The sequence below is a fragment of the Rhincodon typus genome, chromosome 21 (genome assembly GCF_021869965.1).
Source record: "Rhincodon typus isolate 14 chromosome 21, sRhiTyp1.1, whole genome shotgun sequence".
NCBI classification, from domain to species: Eukaryota; Metazoa; Chordata; class Chondrichthyes; order Orectolobiformes; family Rhincodontidae; genus Rhincodon; species Rhincodon typus.
This window is the reverse complement of record NC_063352.1, coordinates 18,558,083-18,579,013: the sequence shown is the minus strand read 5'-3', so window position 1 is coordinate 18,579,013 and position 20,931 is coordinate 18,558,083. Positions and strand designations below refer to the sequence as shown.

Here is a 20,931-nt window from a genome sequence, read left to right as displayed (position 1 = left end):
GCTTAATAATATCTCTCCTACAAAATGGTGACCAGAACTGGACACAATGCTCCAGAAGAGGCCTCACCAATGTCCTGAATAACCTCAACATAGTGTCCCAACTCCCATACTCAAAGGTCCGAGCAATGAAGGCAAGCATGCTAATGCCTTCTTAACCACCCTGTCTATATGTGATGCAAATTGCAAAGAATTGTGTACCTGAACCCTTAGGTCTCTCTGTTCTATAATAGTACCCAAGGCCCTACTTTTAGTTGTGTAAGTCCTGTCAATTGGACAATACTTGGTTTTAAGTTATATTCTGTTTAGTAAGGGGTTGAAAGGTTATAAGGTCACAATAAGATCAGACATGACTCCTGCAATGTTGTGGAGCTGACTTTATTTGATCGGCCTCAACCACAATTCTCTTCCTTTCGGCTAGTTATGACTCCACTGGAGAGTTTCGCCTGTACCTCAGACATAGAAATAAAACTGATACATTTATGGTGGTTTGACTATTCCAGAGTTATTTGCTAACCAAAAAGCTGTGGTTTCCCTTTTAACAATCTTGTGAGGCTACCTTATTTTTTTTTTACTATGCTGACATTCCATTAACTACAATGTAAATTGCAGTTATTGGTCTCTCGAGTTTCCAGAGCTCCTCTGTTAGTCTTTGCAAATAAGAAGCTGAGGTAAGCTGCTAGTCCTCTTTGTGGTCACATGATATACTAAAGCTGTAATGACTCCTTAGCTAGGTAGGTTGATAACAGATACGCTTGTCATTGTAAAAGAAAAACACATGGAGCTTTTGTCTCATACATTAAAACTGAGGTCTTAAAAATGTGCTCGGAATTGTCAGCAGAATGAAGCCTTTTAAAAATGTATTTGTTGTAGGCTACATGTGTTACATTCAAAATCAAGTGTTGAAGGCTGGACATTTTTAGACACTTTTCACATAGATTTGCGGATTGATTATGTAAGAGTTTAAATTTTATATTACAAAGTGCAATATAGTTTTATTTCAACACAGCACGTGGCACTCTAAATGCCTTACTATACCAACAATTATGGATTATATTTATAGTATATTTATATTTCACATCAAAGCATTCTCTGCTACCTATAATGAAAAGTTTTTCTCGGATTCCAGTCCCACATTATACAATGATGAGGGAGCCTTAAACAGTGTCCTTTGCCCATTAAGCCTTAGCAGTGGCTACCCCAAATTTTGTGAATCCCCTAGAATGTAGTCTTGTACCTAGTATTGAGTCACTCTTCAAAACTGGGTCATGGACAGCTGTTGTGTTATTTGGATTTGGGCTACTCATTGATCTGTATGTTTAAAATGCTCCCATGGAAAGTTGTGCCCTGTCATCCGCTCCTGCAGTATGGACAGTGCTGTCGCTCTCCCATGGTCTGGGTAGCATCCTTCCCTCACTCTTGCTCTTGGAGCCACAGCATTTATATGGCTGGTTCAGATAAGTTTCTGGTCAATGACCCAACCCCCAGGATGCTGCTGGTGGAAGTGTTCAGTGATGGTAAGTGTCAAGGGAAGATGGTAATTGCCTAACATTTACTGTGGCACAAATGTTGCAAATTTGGGCACAGTAGGCTTCGTTAAAGAAATGACAGGATATGGAAGGGAGCCTTTTATCTAAAACAGGATGTTACCAGGAATAAGGTGCAGAGCTGGATGAACACAGCAGGCCAAGCAGCATCAGAGGAGCAGGAAAGCTGACGTTTCAGGCCTAGACCCTTCACCTTGTTATCTCAGATTGTTCAGCATCTGCAGTTCCTACTATCTCTGTTACCAGGAATGGAGGGTTTCAGATATAAAAATAGACTGGAAAGGCTGGGACTTCTTTCACTGGAGTGTGGGAGGTTGAGGGGTGACCTTGTTGAGGTTTATATGATCATGACAGGCATTGATAAAGCGAATGACAGAAGTCTTTTCTTTAGGATGGGGAAGTTCAAAACTAGGGGTCATATTTTAAGATGAGTGGAGAAAGATTTTAAAAAGGACATGAGAGGCAACTTTTTAAATACAGAGTGGGGTTCGTGTGTGGAATGAGCTGCCAGAGAAATTGGTGGATACAGGTACAGTTACAACATTTAAAAGACATTTCGATAAGTAAACGAAGAGGCAACGTTTGGAGAGATATAGGCCAAGCGCAGGCAAATGGGACTAATTTAGTTTGGAAACATAGTCGGCACGGACTTGTTGGACCAAACGGTCTGTTTTATTGACTCAAACAGCATTAAATCTAAAATAGAAAGCAGAGTCCCTTTAAGGACTGTTACGGAAGTCACGTTGCCTGATGTCATGTGACACGTATCTTGTGATTTTTGTATCGAGTTTGGGGGGGATTCCCCGGAGTGCGCATGCTGAACCTGGTATTACAATCCCTGAGAGACAGGCTGGTGATTCCCCGGTGGCAGTAAAGGTTACTGTTACCCACTGCCCAGCTCCTGGGAAACCCTCCTGCACAGAGAGGGTTTCCGTTCTATCCCGGCGGCCCAAATCCTCGCTCCAGGGCTGAGCGGCGCCTGCTGCCATTGGAGTTCCGCCGCCACTGTTGCTTCCTCTCGGCTCTTCTCTCCTTCCCCACCCATGGATAACAAGCCCCTCTTGCAGGAGAGGCCACCCGCGTACGCTGCGGTGCCGGAGGGGGGCTACGACTACGGCCAGACCTATGGTACCATCCCACCGCCTGGATACCAGCCCCCTCCATACTCTTACCCGGCCTCAGGTGTGCCCACCCTTTCTTATTTATATCGCGTACACAGGCAAAGCCAGTCTAATCCCTCGTTAGAGCCGCAGCAAAATAATGGGAGGGTGCACAGGGTGTATGTAATTGCATTGAAACTTCGAAATCACCTGACAAATATTGTTCGCGTTTGTATCAATGTTGAACGTTTAACTTAGTAATTGTGTTTGGAGAGGCTGGGTAAGACTTAATTTGTCATGATCAGTGGATTCTTTTAAAATCACAATCCGAAATTAAAACTTTGATTTTTTTTAAAATGCAAAAGCCGACACTGCTTTAAATATTCTGGAGGTGTCACTAGGTGGACTGCTAGGCTATTAGTTGATGAAAGTGGTCAATTCTTAATCTTGCTGTACAGATCACTAGAGATAACAAGGTGTAGAGCTGGATGAACACAACAGGCCTCCTCCTCTTGCTCCTCTGATGCTGCCTCCTCCTCCTGTTCCTCTACTGCTTGGCCTGCTGTGTTCATCCAGCTCTACACCTTGTTATCTCAGATTCTCCAGCATCTGCAGTTCCTACTATCTCTGTACAGATCACTACTTTTCTTTTAAAATGGGTTTTGTGATTTAAATGCTATTAGTTATTTTAGTGTTGACACTGGTATTGATATTGACATTGTTGCTTGATTAATGGGATTATTTAAATGAAGATAAGGGATTTTTGTGAGGAAAGAGGGGAATGTAGTTACTTTATGGAATTTAATGAGGTTTTGAAACGCTAAATGCTTTTAGCTAATGTCCCTTTCTGTTTTGTAGGTTATGTACCTCCAGCTCCTGCAGGTATCCAGCCCCCTGTGTGTCCAGGATCAAACTACTCAAACACTTACACCATTATCCAGCAGCCAGCTGCAGCTTCAGTTGTAGTGGTGGGTGGCTGTCCAGCTTGCAGGTAACAATGATGCACTTTTCTCTCTTTTTAAAAAAAAAAGCTACGCTTGTGAATGAACTTACAATTACAAAGAATGTGTGTCCTCCCAGAAAGCTGTCAATTTTGAAGTGTCATGATAGTTAGGAAATGTTTTATGACAATATATATGCCTCATATGAGTTAACAAATATCATTGAATTGGATCCCTACAGTGTGGAAAGAGGCCATTTGGCCCACTGAATCTGCACTAACCCTCTGAACGGCATACTACCCAGACCCAACTTTGCCCCCTACCTGAACCCTGTAACCCTGCATTTCCCATGTGTAATCCACCTAAATTACACATCTGTGGACAGTATAGGCAATTAATCTGGCCAATCCACCTAATATCTTTAAACCGTGGGAGGAATCTGGAGTACCCGGTAGAAACCCATGCAGACATGGGGAGGATTGTGCAAACTCCAAAGCAGCAAGAATTTGGCCTTGCACTCTTCAAACCCCTGCTACACTTTGAATCACCAGCTTCCTGCCCATCTTTGCGATGTAAGTTCCTCCAACGTGGTCCAAACTGCCCTGTACGTTGAGCAGCGGCTCTGGATTGCATTCTTATTTTCTATTCAACCTGTTCAGAAATGTTACTACACACCACCTGAAGCATTTTGGGACTTGAACCTGGATTTCCTGGTTGTGAGGTAGGGGTGCTAGCACTGCACCATAAGCACACTCCGACAAGTGAGTGAAGGCGTTTCACTCCTTGGCGTTCATGTTGACGAAGAACATCACTGGTGAAAGCAGGTCATGTCCTGAACATTGTAGCCATTTCCATGGCAGATGTGAAACTTACCTGGGTGTCAAGTCTGGGATTATACTCTGGAATCTCGAATATCTGAATCACGGATCCCTTAAATTTTATCTCCAGAATAGAGATGAGGGGAGACAGGGTGTTATGGTGGAGCTGAACATCATTAAACTCCATTCCCCCACCCCCTCATTTCACAATATCCAGATGTGCCCCAAACCTCTGTGACAATGTTCATTCCAGGAACTCCTGATCCCAAACTTTCAGGGATTTGTGGAGGCCTGCACTGGTGGATCTCTGCTCTTAACTGGCGATGTATTGCCCTGTACTCTATCAAGGCAGTTATTTTTACTGTTCATATTTGGGTAACATTACATTTGCATACTTTCAAAGCAAGCTGATAAGTGTCTGGACTAGGTGGGACTTGAATCTGGGTCTCCTGGCTCAGGGTCAGGAATACCACCACTATGCTGCAGCTGGCCATTATGGATTAAGAACTTTAATTTCCATAATGCGCTGAACCACAAATTTCCTGAACTGCTGTACAGCCATATGAAGTTGTTCTAAGTGATCTGTTCTAACTTAGAAAACCAACTAGCCACTGGCTATTCCAGTGATACAGTAAATATTATATCCACAATGCACTGAGGAATATCAGAACTAATGCTTCTATGCTTAATGTTTGTAGTGGTTCTTTTTCCCTAGGGACAACTTAGTGGATATTCAAAAGTGGCTTGTAATTCATCAGTAGTACTTCAGTAAAAGTGGATTTGATTTTTTATTATTGCCTCTAGGTTGGTCCTCTATTTTTCAGTTTGAAATTTTACTATTGATATGTAATTGGTTCACTTGATATCAAATGAAATATCATTTTGTTAATTTTAATTCATAGTATCCTTGTGCTGCAAAATTCTATTTGATCCCATTGTGAAGAAAGGAACTCCCAATGGAATAAACTCTGCCTAATCATTAAAAGTTAAATTCTGGTTTAGAATTTAGGTTTCCACTTGTCTGTACAACTGTGAATAAGTGGTGGTTCTGTTGGGTTGCTGTGTTTTCCAGACTGGTGTAGGAATCTTTGGCTTGGACATTTTACCCCATTCTTTGTAGAAACACCACTTGAACACCTGCTTGCAATCCTAGATTGAGATTAAAATTTAATTACTGGCAGTTTGCTGTGCTCTGTGGCTTTTAGGAATTGAAAGATTTTTTTCCAACTGTATATTGGTGTCCAAACTTGTACTTTAAATAAAGTACAATATTCATTTTTGATGCCACTGACTATGATTTATAATAAAACCCTCAATGTCCAAGTTATTTGGTCTACCCAATGGAAATGATATTTGTAATGTCTTGCAGTTCTATTCCAGCAAGAATGCAGTGTGGTGATGTGATGCTGAGCTGGCATCATATGAGTTTATTTTCAAGCAGCCTTGGGGCAAACATGCAAACATTCTAGCTTTGTGGATTAATTTGGCTTTATTTAAATGTTAATTTGTTCTTGCGTAGCTTTAATCTTCATATAGGAAATTGTCATGACCATGCTTTTATCCATGGCCCTTTAAAGATGGGTGGACCTGTGAATATGTTTCTATCTAACTGATCATGATGCAGTTGGGTGGAATCCTCCAATTGCTAAGACTCTGCCCCAGTTTTAATTCTGTTGCTGTGTTTATGACCATTGGTGGCCAAACTCCCTGGTAGCTCAGCAAGTTTTACCTGGTGAGCTGCATAGGTGACAGAAGGTCCAGAGCAGGTCCTTGAGTTGTGATCATTTTGGGGATAATGTGAATTGATTGCTGTGCATCTTGTTCATCAAACCCACAAACAACGTGAAGACCAGCAGGGCCTGCCAGAAGGCTCCAGGTTTGATTCCAGGCCTCAGCTGTTAACCAAACAACAAGTCTTAAATTGACAAATCCAGTAACACTTTGCTCCCTGATGTGTCCATTTGCTGTACAGTAGAATAAATATTTGCATTTATTTAGTGCCATTCACAATGTATGGCATCCATCGTGTTTTATAGCCAATAAAACACTTTTGAGTTGCAGGGAGTTGTCATAATGTAAGAAGCATGACACCAATTTATAGACTACAAGCTCCTGCAAACAGCAGTGTGATAATGACTGATGATGAAGTATTGATTGGATGGTCAGTTAGCTCAGTTGGCTAAATGGCTGGTTTGCAATGCTGAGTGGTGCCAACAGCACAGGCTCAATTCCCACACTGGCTGAGTATACAGGTATTTATGCTATAATGTGTGGTTTGTTAATGCAAATTGGCTGTAACGTGATTGATTAGTGGACATTGTTTGGGTAACACTAACTTTCTATTGTACAGTATAGTGTTTTTTTTTCCCCTTGTGATTTTCTATAGCACAAAGTCACACAAGAACGCGACAATTGTTTTATAGGAGAACTGCCTATACCATAAAGGCTGTCTTTCTTAACCCTTCTCTTCACCTGATATTTGGTGAATCTGTTTAAACCACCACCAGGCATCTCTCAGAGCAGCACTATGGTCTGGTGATTATGGTGACTTTACCATTTATTGATTTGACTGATAAATATCAGTCAAAGCTTGGGATAACTCCCTGTCTTACAAAACTGTTGCATGGGATCTGTTAGATCAGCTGATAGGTCCTTGATTTTAAAATCTCACTCAAAGATTGTACCTCTGACAACACAACACTCCATTAGTATAACACTGAAGTCTGTGAAACTGGATCTTGTGCCCAGATCTCATGGAGTGGAACACGAACCTACAACCTTCTGACTCCAAGGCATGTGTTATCCACTGAACCATGGTTATTAACAGGTGGTTGTGACTGCTGTCAAGCAGGAAAACAAGTTTTGGCAATTTGAATTGTTTTACTGTTGGAATCAAATCTGGTGAAACTTGGCATGTAGGGAACTGAAACACAGCTGGAGTTCTAAAAGGATTCTGAAGCTTCCCAAATGGTTGATTTCCATATTTTAATTTTGAATTTTTTTTAACATTTTTTAATCTCACTTCTGTAAAGTGAATAGCCAAGTTCATGTGATGATTGCATGTCCTTCAGAATTCAGGATTGGTTTCTGAACTGTAGCAGTATTTAGAGGAAAAAGGTGTCTGTTGGAAAATATCCAGTTTGGTTTTTCTGTCTCTAACTCTTGTTGATCTGATTTCCTGTCATCATGAATTGTTCTGAGAGGTTTATACAATTCCCATTGTTTTCAATTTCTGCATAACCTAATTGCAGCTTAGAGACTGTTCTTATTTTTCTCAGACCCTAACATCTTCCCTTTATTTGCTCTCTCATTCTATTTCCTTTTTTCTTTCTTTCTACCCTTTCTTTCCCTCTGTTCCCTGATATTCCCTTTCTTTATTTCTCACTCCTCCTGGACTCTTGCGATTTGGCTCCCTGTTCTTCCCGCAACTTTTCTTTCTCTTCCCCTTCCCCTTCTTTTCCCCTCTCTCTCCCTCTCTCTCTTTCTTTCTCTTCTCCACCCCAATCACCCAGGTCCTGTCTCTAGTCTATTGACCTCTTTGGTTCTATTGCCTTGCCACTTGTCTCCTGCTTTTCTTCCCTGCTGTTTTGTCTTGTCCCCTGCCACTGCTTCTCTCTATACTCCCTCCCAAACTCTGTTCCATCTCACTTTTGACTGTTGCACGCACCCCTACTCTCGAACATCATCCCCTTTTGGTGTCTCAATTGTTCTCCTCTTGTCTGTCCTGTCCTTTCTGTCAGATTTCACCCTCCTTTTTTTTTTTTGCATTCCCTCCTTCCCCTGCTCCACTTCTCCTTCACTCCTCCCGTCTTTCACCATTAGCTCTTCCTGGTTCCTGCTTTCCTTGTCTCCTCCATAGATTGTACTTGTGCTCTTATCTCCCATTCTTTTCCTGACCTGTCCTTACAGACCTTCCCTTTCTTATGCACACTCCCTTGCCTGTCCTTTCACTCCAGCTTTCTTGTGCCCTTTGCCCACCCTTGTGATGTCCCTCCTGTGGCTCCATGCACCCTTTACCTTCATATCCCTGTCCCTCTGTCTCCACTGACCCCCTCCTTCTCCCCTCTGCCCTGCCTCCCACTCTTCCTCCTGCCTGTCACTCCCTTGCTACCTCTGCCTCTGTGCTGTGACTTTGTATCTCTATCTCAAACTGAGCCAGAGAATACTTCCTATTGGTCACATGACTTCTTGGAAGTGGTGCTTCAAATTGAAACCTAAAGTCACAGGGGAGGGAATTAGAGTTCAGTCCTTTCCTTTCATAAGGATTTGCTCTGGTTAGAATGATATTTGAAGTGCTACTTTTACTGGACCTCTTTAAATTTAATTGCATGTTAATTTTATCAGCACTTCATCTGTGTTTTGTGTAGACTTCTGTAGCTGCATTTGAATGTTTGTTTGCTTTGAGTTTTATGGCTGGAGAAAATGGGAAGTTGTCTACTAAACGTAGTTGTTTTGTTTAAACAAATCTAAAGTAACTTTTTATTTCAAATCTCGTGTTGCCCACTGCAATGTTCCCTTAAGAATTCTTTTCTCTAAGCTTTTGGATGATTAAAGGGATTAAATTTGACCTTTTCACCTGGTGCCCGAACCAATCCTTTCATTTGACCCCCATCCCGGATAGGAAACCTTTGTGTTTGATTCTTGCAGTCAAATACACTACCACTTGCTGTGGGTAAACTTTTATCATCACTTGTACAGTAATTTCATTTTTATCCACTCTAACCTTTTTTGTTCTAAAGGTGAGGAAAATGTAGCTTAAATTTCATCTACAGCTGAACTTTCCAATAAAACTCACTTGTGTTTTCTGCTTGAATGCATTGTTTGGTGTGAGATTTTGTTGCAAATTGGCTTGAAATATGTGGTCATTGGTGAAGTGACGTGTTAACTGTGGAGATCTCTCAATCATTGCAGAAGACTTTTTTCCCTTTCCAAACATTGCTAGGGATCCCTAGTCAAACAGGTGCAATGATACCACCAAATAGACTCTGCAAGCCTCTCACATTTTAAGGATATTCATAAAGAACAAACCAGTAAGTGAAGTGCACAGACAAAGGTCGAGCTGGAGGAACACAGGCCAGGCAGTATCAGAGGAGCAGGAAAGTTGACGTTTTAGGTCAGGACCCTTCAGAAATGTGGGAGGGTGAAGGAAGCTGGGAAATAAATAAGAGGGAGGAGGGGTGAGGCTGCAGAAGGTAGGTGGGGTGGTGATGGGTGAGTGCAGGTAGGTAATGGGGATCGGTCAGTGAGGTGGGAGGGGCGGTTAGGTGGGAGAGAAGATGGACAGGTTGTGTCAGGTCAAGGAGGTGGGGATGAGGGAGGGTTTGACATGGGATGAGGCTGGGGGTGGGGAGACTTTAAAACTGGTGAATTCCTGTGTTTAGGCAACCTGTCCATCTTCTCTCCCACCTATCTACCCCAACCATCCCACTGAGCAATCATCACTCTCTACCTGCACTCACTTATCACCATCCCACCTACCTTCCCCAGCCCCACCCCTCCTCCCTCTATTTATTTCCCAGCTCCCTCCCCCATCCCTATTTCTGAAGAAGGATCCCCACTCAACATCAACTTTCTTGCTCCTCTGCTGTCGACCTGCTGTGTTCCTCCAGCTCCACACTGTGTTGTCTCTGACTCCAGCATCGGCAGTTCTTACTATCTCTGAAGTGTGCAGATTGTACTTGAAATTTGAGTGAAATAAAGGTTGGGATATAACAAATGGAAATTAGATTAAAAGTTGAAGTAAACTTAAATTCCATGCACCTTTTGGCAAACTTCCAACTTACAAATCACATTCAGCAAATAAAATTAATGTTTTTAAAACAATTGTTCATATGTAGTTTTAAAAAAAATTGTCTGTTTCAACAACAGATGAATTTTTGATCGTGTAAAAGCGGAGTTTTCTGTTTTTGGTGTGTGGGTATCACTAGCCAAGCCAACATTTATTGCCTCGCCATTATTGGCTTTGAAAAAATGGTAAGCCACTTTCTAGAAGTTAGTCTGTGGTATGTACAAGAAGCATGTTGTTAGGGAGGGAGTTTCAGGATTTTTGACCGTGACAGTCAAGAAATGAAGTGGTTCCAAGTCAGGATGGTGTGAGACATGCAAGGGGGCCTGCAAATGGTATTGCCATATGTGATGTCCTTGTCCTTTTTCTAGAGATCTTGGGTTTAGAAGATACTGTCAAAGAAACCTTGATCAGTTGCTGCAGTACACCTTGCAGATAGCATATGGTGCTGCCACTGCACCATGGGGAGTAAATGTGAAGCTGGTGGAAGGGCTGTTAATCAAGCAGTTTTGTCCTCACAGGTGTCAGACTGCTTATTCGGAGTTGCAGTTAACTAGGAAAGTTGGGAGTATTCCATCACATTGACTTGTGACTTGTAGATGGCAGCATTTGTGGAGTCGGGATGAGAGTTATTTCCAGCCTCTACCAATGTTCATGTAGTGATGGTATTTTAAATGGCTGGTCCAGTTCAGTTTCTGGTCAAGGTAAAAGTGAAGTTGCCATAATATGACCAGACTGTAGGGTGTTCTCTCATTAGAGGTGACTGGTGATGGTTTAATCTGAGAGTCTCTGCATCCAAGGTGAGTGGCGAAGTTGAGAAATCTCCTTTTGTGGAGACCTCAGCCAGTGGGTGTCACTCTTGTGTTGAAAGTTGGCCTTCCAGTCAATTCAGATTCTCCAAATACATTAAGAGCATAAGAGCAACTAGAGAAAGAATAGGGCCCCTTAAATATCTGAGATTATCAGTGTTTTAACCCCAGGAGTGGTAGAGATACTAAATGAATATTTTGCATCTGTTTTATTGTGGAGAAAGAAATGGAGGCTGGAGAACTCAAATATTGGTATTTTGAAAACAGTTATGTTACAAAAGAGAAAATGCTGTAGGACTTAGAATACATAAAGTTGGATAAATGTCCAGGACCCGATCAAGTGTATCCCAGGATTTTGTGGAAAGTTGGGGAAGAAATTATGGTGCCTGTAGTAGAAATGGTTCTATCACCAATAACCACGTGTAAGGTGCTGGTGGACTGGAGGGTGGTTAATGTTGTGCTTTTCCTTAAGGAAGGCTGAGGAGAAGCCTGGGAACTATAGACCTGTAAGCCTGAAATGGGTAAATTGTTTGTGATTCTGAAAGATACAATTTACATGCACTTGGAGAGGCAAGGAATAATTACGGATAGTCAGCATGGTTTTTTTTTGGTGAGGGAGTTAGTGTCCTGCAAACTTGAGTTTTTGAGGAAGTAACCAAAATGGTTGAGAGCAGAGCAATGGATGTTATTTATGTGGACTTCAGTAAAGCCTTTGAGAAAGTTCTACGTGGTAGACTAAAGTTAGATCACACCGAGATTCAGGGTGAGGTTGCCAATTGGATACAAAATTGACGGGATGGTGGTGGAGGATTGTTTTCTGGATTGGAAGTCTGTGACCAGCAGTGTTAGTGATCGGTGCTGGGTCCATGTTTGTCACTTACTTAAGCTATTTGGATGAGAATTTAGGAGGCATGACAAGTTTGTGGATACTAAAATTGTTGCTGTAGTGGACAGTGAAGGTTATCTAAGATTAGAGATCTTGATCAATTGGGTCAGTGGGCTGAGGAGTGATGGATGAAGTTTAATTTGGATAAAGTGAGGTGTGGCATTTTGGTAAAACAAACAAGGGCAGGGTGCAGTTAATGGTAGGGTCCTGGCTAGAGTTCAGGTACACAATTATGTGAAATTTCTGTCACAGGTAGACAGGGTAGTTTAGGTGTTTAGCACGCTTGCCTTCGTTTCTCACTCCTTTTGAGTATAGGAGTTGGGCTGTCATGTTGAGGTTGTGCAGGATGTTGGTGAGGCCTTGTCTGGAGTACTGTGTGCAGTTCTGGTCGCCCTGCTATAGAAAAGATATTATTAAATTGGAGTGGGTTCAAAAAGATTTGGATGTTGCTGGGAATGAAGTGTTTAAGTTATAAAAATAGGCTGGGACTTTTTTCACTGACATGTAGAAGGTTGAAGGGTGACCTTGCAGTGGTTTATAAAATCATGAGGGGTATAGATATAGTGAATAGCAAAGCCTTTTCCCAAGGGCAGGGGATTTCAAAACTCAGGTGCATATCTTTAAGGTGAGAGGAGAAAGTTGCCCCTAGTGTACTTATTAAAATCTTTTTTACACGGTGGTTCAAGAATGGAATGAACTGCGTGTGTTGGATGCAGGTACACTTACAATATTTAAGACTTTCACACAAGTACTTTTTAAAAAAGAAAGGTTTGGTGAGATACGGGCCAAAAATGGGCAAGTGGGACTAGTTTAGCTTGGGAACATGGTTAGCGTGGACTGGCTGGCACCAAAGGGTCTGTTTGCATGCCGAATGATTCTATAACTGAGCTAACAGTCCCCATTGATCCCTGGTATGTTACGGGATTCATGTTTGAATTCTCTTGGAGACGGTCACTGCCTAGCACTTGTGTGATGTGAATGTTACTTGCCATCCATTTTAAGCATGGACGTTGTCTTCTATTTTGATATGGACTGCTTCAGTATGAGTGGTGGCAAATAGTGCTGAATGTTATGTAATAATCAGTGAACATCCCCACTTCTGACCTACTAATGAAGCAAATGAAGATAGTTGGCTCTAGGATGCTACCCTGAGGAACCCCTGCAGAAATCTCCGGCAGCTGAAATGACTGGAGGTCAGCCACACCCACTTTCCTGTGTCAGGTATGACTCCAGCCAATGGCTATTTTTACCTTTTTGATTTCAATTGACTCCGATTTTGCTCAAGCTATTTGTCACACTTGGTCAAATGCTGCCTCGATTTAGAGAACTGTTTCCCTTGTTTCCCTTCAAGTTCAACTCTTTTGCATGTTTGGACCAAGACTCTGAGATCAGAAGCTGGGTGGTTCTGTCAGAACCCAAACTGAGTTCAGAGTAGGTGATTGTAGGATATGTGCAGCTTGACATCACTGACAACCCCTTCCATCACTGAGACTGGGGCAGAAATTGACTGGTTGGGTTTGTCCTACTTTTTGGGTAATTTTCCACAGTGAGTAGTAACCAGTATTGTAACTACAGCGGAAAAGCTTGGTTAATGGCATGGCTAATTATGAAGCACCAGTCTTTGGCACTTTTCCCAGAATACTGCCATATTCTGGATGAAGATGGTTACAGCCCTTCAGCTTTGTCTTGTCCACTATTGTTGAGGATGGGAATATTTCTGGAGCTGCCTCCTGTAGTGAGTTTAATTGTCTACCACTGTTCCAGACTATGTGCCAGGACTGCAGAGCTTGGATCTCATCTGTTAGTTGTGGGATTACTTAGCTGTGTACAGCTTGACATGTGTTGATGCCTCATTTCCATGTGTGCCTGGTGTGGCTGATGGCATGCCCTCAAGTCTTCCTTTTAAACCAAAGTTGATCTACTGGCTTGGTAGTAATGGTAGATTTGGGGGGGGGAGGGGATGTGGTTACAAATTGGCTAAATACAATTCTGCTGATTGAGGCCACAGCACTTCAAGCATGCTTCAGTTTTGAGTTGCTAGTTCTGTTTGATACCTATCCAATTCATATTGGTAGTGCCATACAACACAATGGTTGGTACCCTCAATGTAAGGGTGGGATTTTTGTCTTCAAGAACTGTGGTGGTCACTCAACTAATACTGCAATGGACAGATGCATCTGTTACAGATAGAGGATGAAGCTAAGTATGTCTTCCCTTACCACTTGCCTCTGGCCTGTCTAGTAGCTAGTCCTTTTAGGTCTTGGTCATTGCTGGTGATGCTGCTGCTGAGCCAATCTTGGGAAAATAGACATTCTCTAGTTCTTCAACCAGAGTACTTTGTATACTTGCCGTGCTCAGTGCATCTCCCTAACAGTGTTCAACATGGAGAATTGATTCACTAGTTGAGGGTGAGTGAGAAGTGGTAGTCAGGAGGTTTCCTGTTTGATTTGATGCCATGAAACTTCATGGGCTCTAGAGTTAATATTGCTGACTCCCAGGGTAACTGTTCTGTCTGCATGTACTGTTGTACCACTAACTCTGAATCTGACTTTTTGGTGGACCGGGACATAGCCACTACTGGTGCCTGGGACATGGTTATTCTCTCAGAATCGTACCTTGCAAACAATGTCTGGCTGCTTGTTGGTCTGTAGGACAGCTCTCCAACAAACTTCCAGATTTAGTGAGAACTTTGCAGGGTTGACTGGAATGTCATTCATTTCCGGTGCCTTGGTTGCATCTGGTTTGTTCCTTTTTGAGACATCGAAGTAGCTATGAAAAACTGGATATTCGAGTCACCCACGTTGTAGGCCACATGAGGTGAGGATGGCAAGCTTTTCCAGAGTGGTATCAGTGAATCAAATGGGTTTTTAAGACCATCGGTAATGGTTTCGTGCTCACCATTTCACTATCTGCTGTGGTGAGTTTTGAGTCCATGTGCCCAGAACAGTAGCCTGGAATGCTGTCCAGTGACACTGTCAATATATCACTGCCAACCCAGTTAAGATCAATTTGAGATTCTGTGTGGATTTCAACAGTGGCTCCTAAGGAGGAGCAAAAAGTCACTGACAGCAGCATTGCTTTTCCTGACTCTTCTTTAACCCCACACAAGTGGACTCTAGAAATTACTACCAGCTTTCCCAGTTGCAATGGCAGCATACACTGACAATTTCACCATTTTTAGCCTAGCTCCTGCAATTAGTAATGTATTGGAATTCTGCATTCATCATGAAATTGCAGAGATGGTTGCTTTGGTTGTAGCCTTCTCTTTATTTTGAAAAGAGGGCAGGAAGGGACAGGAGAGAATCTATTTTAAAACTAAACTACTCTTTACAGTATCTACCAATCTGATTTTGAAATTAAATACATTTCCCCCCACTATTCTGCTGTCCTGAAACTCTAGTGAGCAGACCACTAAGGAAAACTTTTGTCAGCTCATAAGTGAGTTCTATATAAGTATAGCAGTGCTGGTCTGGTGTCATGATATTTAATCATGTGGCATTTGCTTGGCTCAGTTGGGAAGTGCATTCTTCTGAGTCAGAAGATTGTAATTTCAACTCCAGTTCCAGGATTTGGGGACACAAGCCAGGTCCACGCTATGATGTGTGGATAAAGGATAGGAACATGACTCAGTTTGGCTACGATCCCTTTTTGGAGTCATAACATCTGTTCAGTTTGCACAGGATCCTTACTTTGGTAAGGCACCCAAAACTGCTGTTAGTGTCTGTGAAATTCTTCAGTTGGATCTGATTGATCTGACTCCTCCATTTAGTTATCATGGTTTCTTTTGTCTCAATATCTTTTCTCAACAAAAATCTGTTCTGCCTCCAGCTTCAATTTTTTTCTTTTGTGGGACTGTGGATTAAAAAAAATCTGGACAATGTGTAAATGTTTCCTGTTATTGTCCTTTTAATTCATGGTAAGAAGGCATCGCAAGCTAGGCCAGCATTTATTGCCCAGAGGGCAGTTAAGAGTCGACCATGTTGCTGTAGGTCTGGAGTCCTGTATAGACCAGACCAAGGGTGGCAGTTTCTTTCCCTAAAGGACATCAGAGAACCAGACAATTGACAACAGATTTGTGGTGGTTATTGAACTCTTGCAGATTTTTTTTTCATTGAATTCAAATGCCACCATCTGCCACGGCAGGATTGGAACCCAGGTCTCTGGATTAGCAGTCCAGCAGTAATACCACTAGGTCGTCAGCTCCCTTTTTAACAGCTTCGATAAAATAGTCCAGTTCAAATTTTGAAGATTGTACCTCCTTTTTTCTGGATTCCTTTCACCAGTGGGAATAGCTTCTCTCTCTATCTACTCTACTAAATTATTAAATTGTTTTAAATGTTTAGGCTTGTATTCCCTAATTAACTTGTCTGCAAGTGGTACTTGGAGTTTTAGTTCTGTTATCACCAGTATCACTCTTAAACTGTATCTGTATTCCATGTTGTGAATTATTTTGGCTGTCTTAAAAGTGGGGGAGTGTGTAGTGAGTTGACATTCTTAATTGAATTGTTTTTCTTTCAACAGGGTTGGTGTTCTGGAAGATGACTTCACTTGCCTGGGTGTGCTGTGTGCAATATTATTCTTTCCAATTGGGATCCTATTTTGCTTGGCACTGCGACAGCGGAGATGCCCAAACTGTGGAGCTAGCTTCGGCTAACTGGATCAAAATGACCAGCCTACCTGTGGCCAAATTTAAATAATTTTTTACTGTAAATTCTCTGCCATTGTGTATAAACTACTACAGATGACTTGCCTTCATTCTGTGATTTAGTTTGATAGAATTTGAGATGTGATCCTTAAAAAGCATGACAATTGAATGCCTGCAAGTGACTATAATTTCTCCATTATGAATAGTTGAAATGTACAGGCAAAAATTGATTATTCATTTTACTGTTTCCTTAAATTGCACTTGAAAATGCTATAATTAAATCTACATCCTTGTATTACTATTTTTAACTAGCTACTTTTCTAAAGACTTGGTGTCTGGTTGCTAAGCAGAAGTGTCTATAATGGATCAGAAATGCCTTTTGGCAACTTGGATAAGACCTGATATGAGAATCAGTTGAAATGTCATTTGTTTGCACACTTCTATCAACAGGCAGTGTCTTGCATGAATGGGAGCCATTAACTCCATTTCAGAAGAACTATCTGATTAGTCCCAATATCCCTAGTCTTGCTCGATTTCTCAGTGTGAGGGTTTATACAATTCTCTTTTTGAAATTTGCAGTTGACTGTCCTTCCACCCTTTTCAGTCAGTACATTCTGGAGCTATACTCACTTTGTTAAATTCTCAGCACTCTTATCTAGTTTTGCCAATTAACCTGAATCAAAGTCCTTGTTTTACAGACCCTCCTGCCATAGGCAATAGTTTCTTCTTGAGAGGGTTTAATCGAGCATTTTTAAAATCTCAATTGTGATGTTTTTTGAGACTTATCAATCCCAATGAGCCTGTACACCTTTCCAAACCTACAGTCTTTCTATCATCCAAATGGGACAATCTAAGATTGAATATAATTTATTTTGCAGGCTATTGTATGCCAGACTTAAAGGGATGGGAAACTGTTTTCCTGGTTAACTCTACATTATTAGTACTTCTTCACTACATGATGTCCCTGCAATCATTTGGTGCTCGGGGCAGAGTCCACAAAGCTCTATTCTTTTGCCTCCAGGTGTTCTGTGTAACCTAAGCAATGTTTTTCAGAACTTGCTATGCTGCTCAGTGTCAAATTAAGATTTTCCTTGGCTTATTTTGTATGCAACAAATTGATTTTTGCTTTTGTACAGATTATGTTGGGTGATCTGGGACTTGGTCTGTACTTTGTACTTGTGCACAAGTATGATGGCCTTTAAGCAAAAGGATCTTGGAGTAGAAATCTATCCCAAGGGTATTTTGCATTTGTCCCTTTTCATGTTTGAGTCTGTACAACTTGTCTCCAGTTCATATCCACAAGACTTTCAAAAACCACCTGTTAACAACAAAACGGAATCGAACAAAATGTAAATAATAACTTTCATGGCTGTGGAAAGATGAGATTTTTTAAACTTCTATCTTTTATCAGACAATTAGGCCTGAGGAAACTTTATTTTTGTAGAATGTTTTCCCCCCCTCTTTTTTTCCCCAGTTTCTTAACATCTAATGTAGCCTGGTTTTAATTGGGTTTGTGAATTTAAAAGCAGGAGTGTTCCTGGCTTATTTCAATTTTCCAAATGGCCTTTGTAGACTGGATCTCTGCTACCTTTGTGAAGGTTTGATACCTTTTTTGTTTTTTCTTTTTTTTTTAAAAAAAAAACTGAGCTCCTATGCACACGCACCCTAGTTCCTGGTGTCTGAGGAATCGAGAATTTGATGCAAATTGGTCTGGCTTAACTAATACCATCAAACTATACAAATGAGTTGGGCATTAAATGCTTAGCTTTCTCTCAGGAGGTTAGAATTGACCTGGATAGATCTGAAACACAATACTGGTCCAATAATATTTGAAATGCAATTGGATGACTATCCCATTAGGAACAAATAAACTAATACCTATATGCAACTAGCTTTGAAATAAAATATAAAAATCATTTCTTGTTTCCAAATATGGTGAATGTTTGCTTTTATAATTAAGACATTGTTTAACCATGAGTCAATATCATTCAAAAAGCAGAGACAGGCCTGATAGGTGAACAACAGTAAATGTGAGTGAAAATACAAGCAACTGTGCTTTAGTCAACCTCAAAATTATAGGAGGGTAGACTGAAGCAACTTAGCCAGGATTGTCAGAATAACCAAATTGAGACTATGAATGTTTTACATAAATTTAGGAATAGGTCATTTGGCCTTTTTGAGCTTGTCTAGTCATTCAGTGAACTTACCCTGAACCTTTGATTCCCTAAGTAAAGTATCTAACAAACTGCCTTTAGAAATATTCATTAACCTTGCTTCCACTCCTAAGTGGAGAAGAAAAGTTGCAAAGATCCACCATCCTCAAACATTTCTCCTGTCTTAAATGGGTAGTCCCCTAACTTTAAAGCTTTGTTAAATTCTTGTTCTAGTTCCTCCCACAAGAAACATTCTTTCAGCATCTGTTCTGTTAAGTAGTGTCAATATCTTTTTGTTTGTTTGTCTTGTTCTTAACTCTAGTAGATACAAGTCCAGCCTTGCCTGAAGATAAACCCATCCTAGGAATCAGTTGAGTGAACATTCACTTTTTAAGTGAATACATTTCTTAACATACTTATATCCTTGAGTCAAACCATGCACAGTACTCCTGTTGTGGTCTAAGTTCTGCAAATGTGTAAAACATCCTGAATTTTGTATTCCATTCTTACAATAAATAACATTCCATTTGCTGTAGCTGTTTACCAACTTTGTAGTTTATACCACAGGATCCCCTAATCCCTTTCTAATGAAGTTCTGCAATCTCTCTCCATTTTAAAAAGCATACTGCTTCTCTATTCTTGCTGTCAAAGTGGACAAGTTCACATTTTTCCTATATTGTATTCTGTCATCTGACAATTGCTTGCCCACAATTTTTCTATATCCCTTTGCAGACTTGAGGTATTGCTGTCAGTTTGGTCAGACATTTTAGCAACAGTTCAAATGAGGTGGGGCAGGGTGAGTTGTTACTGTATAGGCAATATCACTGGACTAATCATTTAGAGATCTTAGTTAATACTGTGGCAACATGGTCAAATCCCATTAAGGCAGCTAGTACAATGCAAATTCCATTTTTAAACCTGAAAATGAAAGTGAGTATATGTCAACAATTCCTAGAAAAGAAACCCCACTGGTTCACTTAAGGAAATCTGCCATCCTTACCTGCTTTGGTCTACGTGACACTATACCCACAGCCATGTGACTGATTCCCTCAATACCTAGCAAACCACTTGGCTCAGGGGCAGTAAGAAATGGGCAAGAAACTATGGCTTACACAGTAACGCTCATCTCACCAATATAAAAAATATTGTGCAATATCCTGGAAATGGAAATAGAAATAGATAAATGGAATATGTACTTAGGTTTATCTCAGGATCAAATATGGCAGTGAGATTACTGGAGAGAGAGAAACAATGTTGGCAACACCCAAAAAAAAAACCCCACAGGATCATCTTTTAGCTGCATGGGTGAATTTCCTCCAATTTTGTCCTCTTGCACATCCAAGTTTCATTGTTCTTTAGCTCGAATTTCTCCTGGGAAGCGCTCCTTAAGCTTGTTCAAAGGAGGTTTATGGTGACATGTCCCAGTATCTGTTGCTTTAAGTTTAGTGTGCAACATTCATTTTGAAGCACTTTAAACAATTCTTGCTTTAATAAAAATTGATGCTTCTGCTGGGCTTTCATACAAACCCAGTGCACATTTGATCTAAAATCTTTCAATTTAGAATAAGTAGAAAAGATTGTAGAATAGTGTCTGTTGCTGCATAGCAAGTCCAGATATGTCCTAGATACTCAAATTGGGGCATATATATTTATCTATCCAGTCCACATTCTAGTAACCCTGCTGTTTGATGAGACTTTGGTAATGGAATGCTTTAAATATGTTCCAGTTAGAACTTCAGCCGAGGGAAATTTCATTTAAAATGTGGAATGGGACCTGTATGCTACTCAACACCAAATTAATCCTCTGTATAATTGTGATTTTATAACAGAATAAAACCAAAACAGATACTGACATTGAATCAAAATTCTGGAGAATCTTAGGTCTAACAGCATTTATGGAGAAAGAGAAAAATATTAAACTTTAAAGTTTGATTTGGCTTCCTTAGATGTTTCCAGACTTGAGTTTATTTAGCATTTTCTATGATTCATACCTAACATGAGCCAGTTGGAGTTTAGTTTGACTTTTTTTTTTTGTTTTTGTGACTTACATTAATGGATCGATTTGATTTTAGGGCATGACTATATGTTGGGTTGAGGCATAGTTATATGCCTGTTTATAAAAGACTCTTTTCATTAATTCTAAGCTGTAGTGGATTTAGGTGTACATGGAACAGGTACCAGGAGCACTAGGGAACAAAAACAAAGTTGCTGGAAAAGCACAGCAGGTCTGGCAGCATCTGTGGAGGAGAA

The 20,931-nt window shown here is 40.8% G+C and overlaps 1 protein-coding gene across 1 annotated transcript; it reads left to right on the top strand.

Annotated features, from left to right (window-relative positions):
• The first annotated feature begins 2,302 nt into the window (after window positions 1-2,302).
• bri3 (brain protein I3) lies at window positions 2,303-18,459 on the top strand. Its single transcript, XM_020537244.2, has 3 exons — window positions 2,303-2,726; window positions 3,503-3,635; window positions 16,405-18,459. Exons 1-3 carry the CDS (start codon window positions 2,588-2,590, stop codon window positions 16,535-16,537), a joined length of 405 nt encoding a protein of 134 aa, XP_020392833.1. The 5' UTR covers window positions 2,303-2,587; the 3' UTR covers window positions 16,538-18,459.
• Window positions 18,460-20,931: the final 2,472 nt, after the last annotated feature.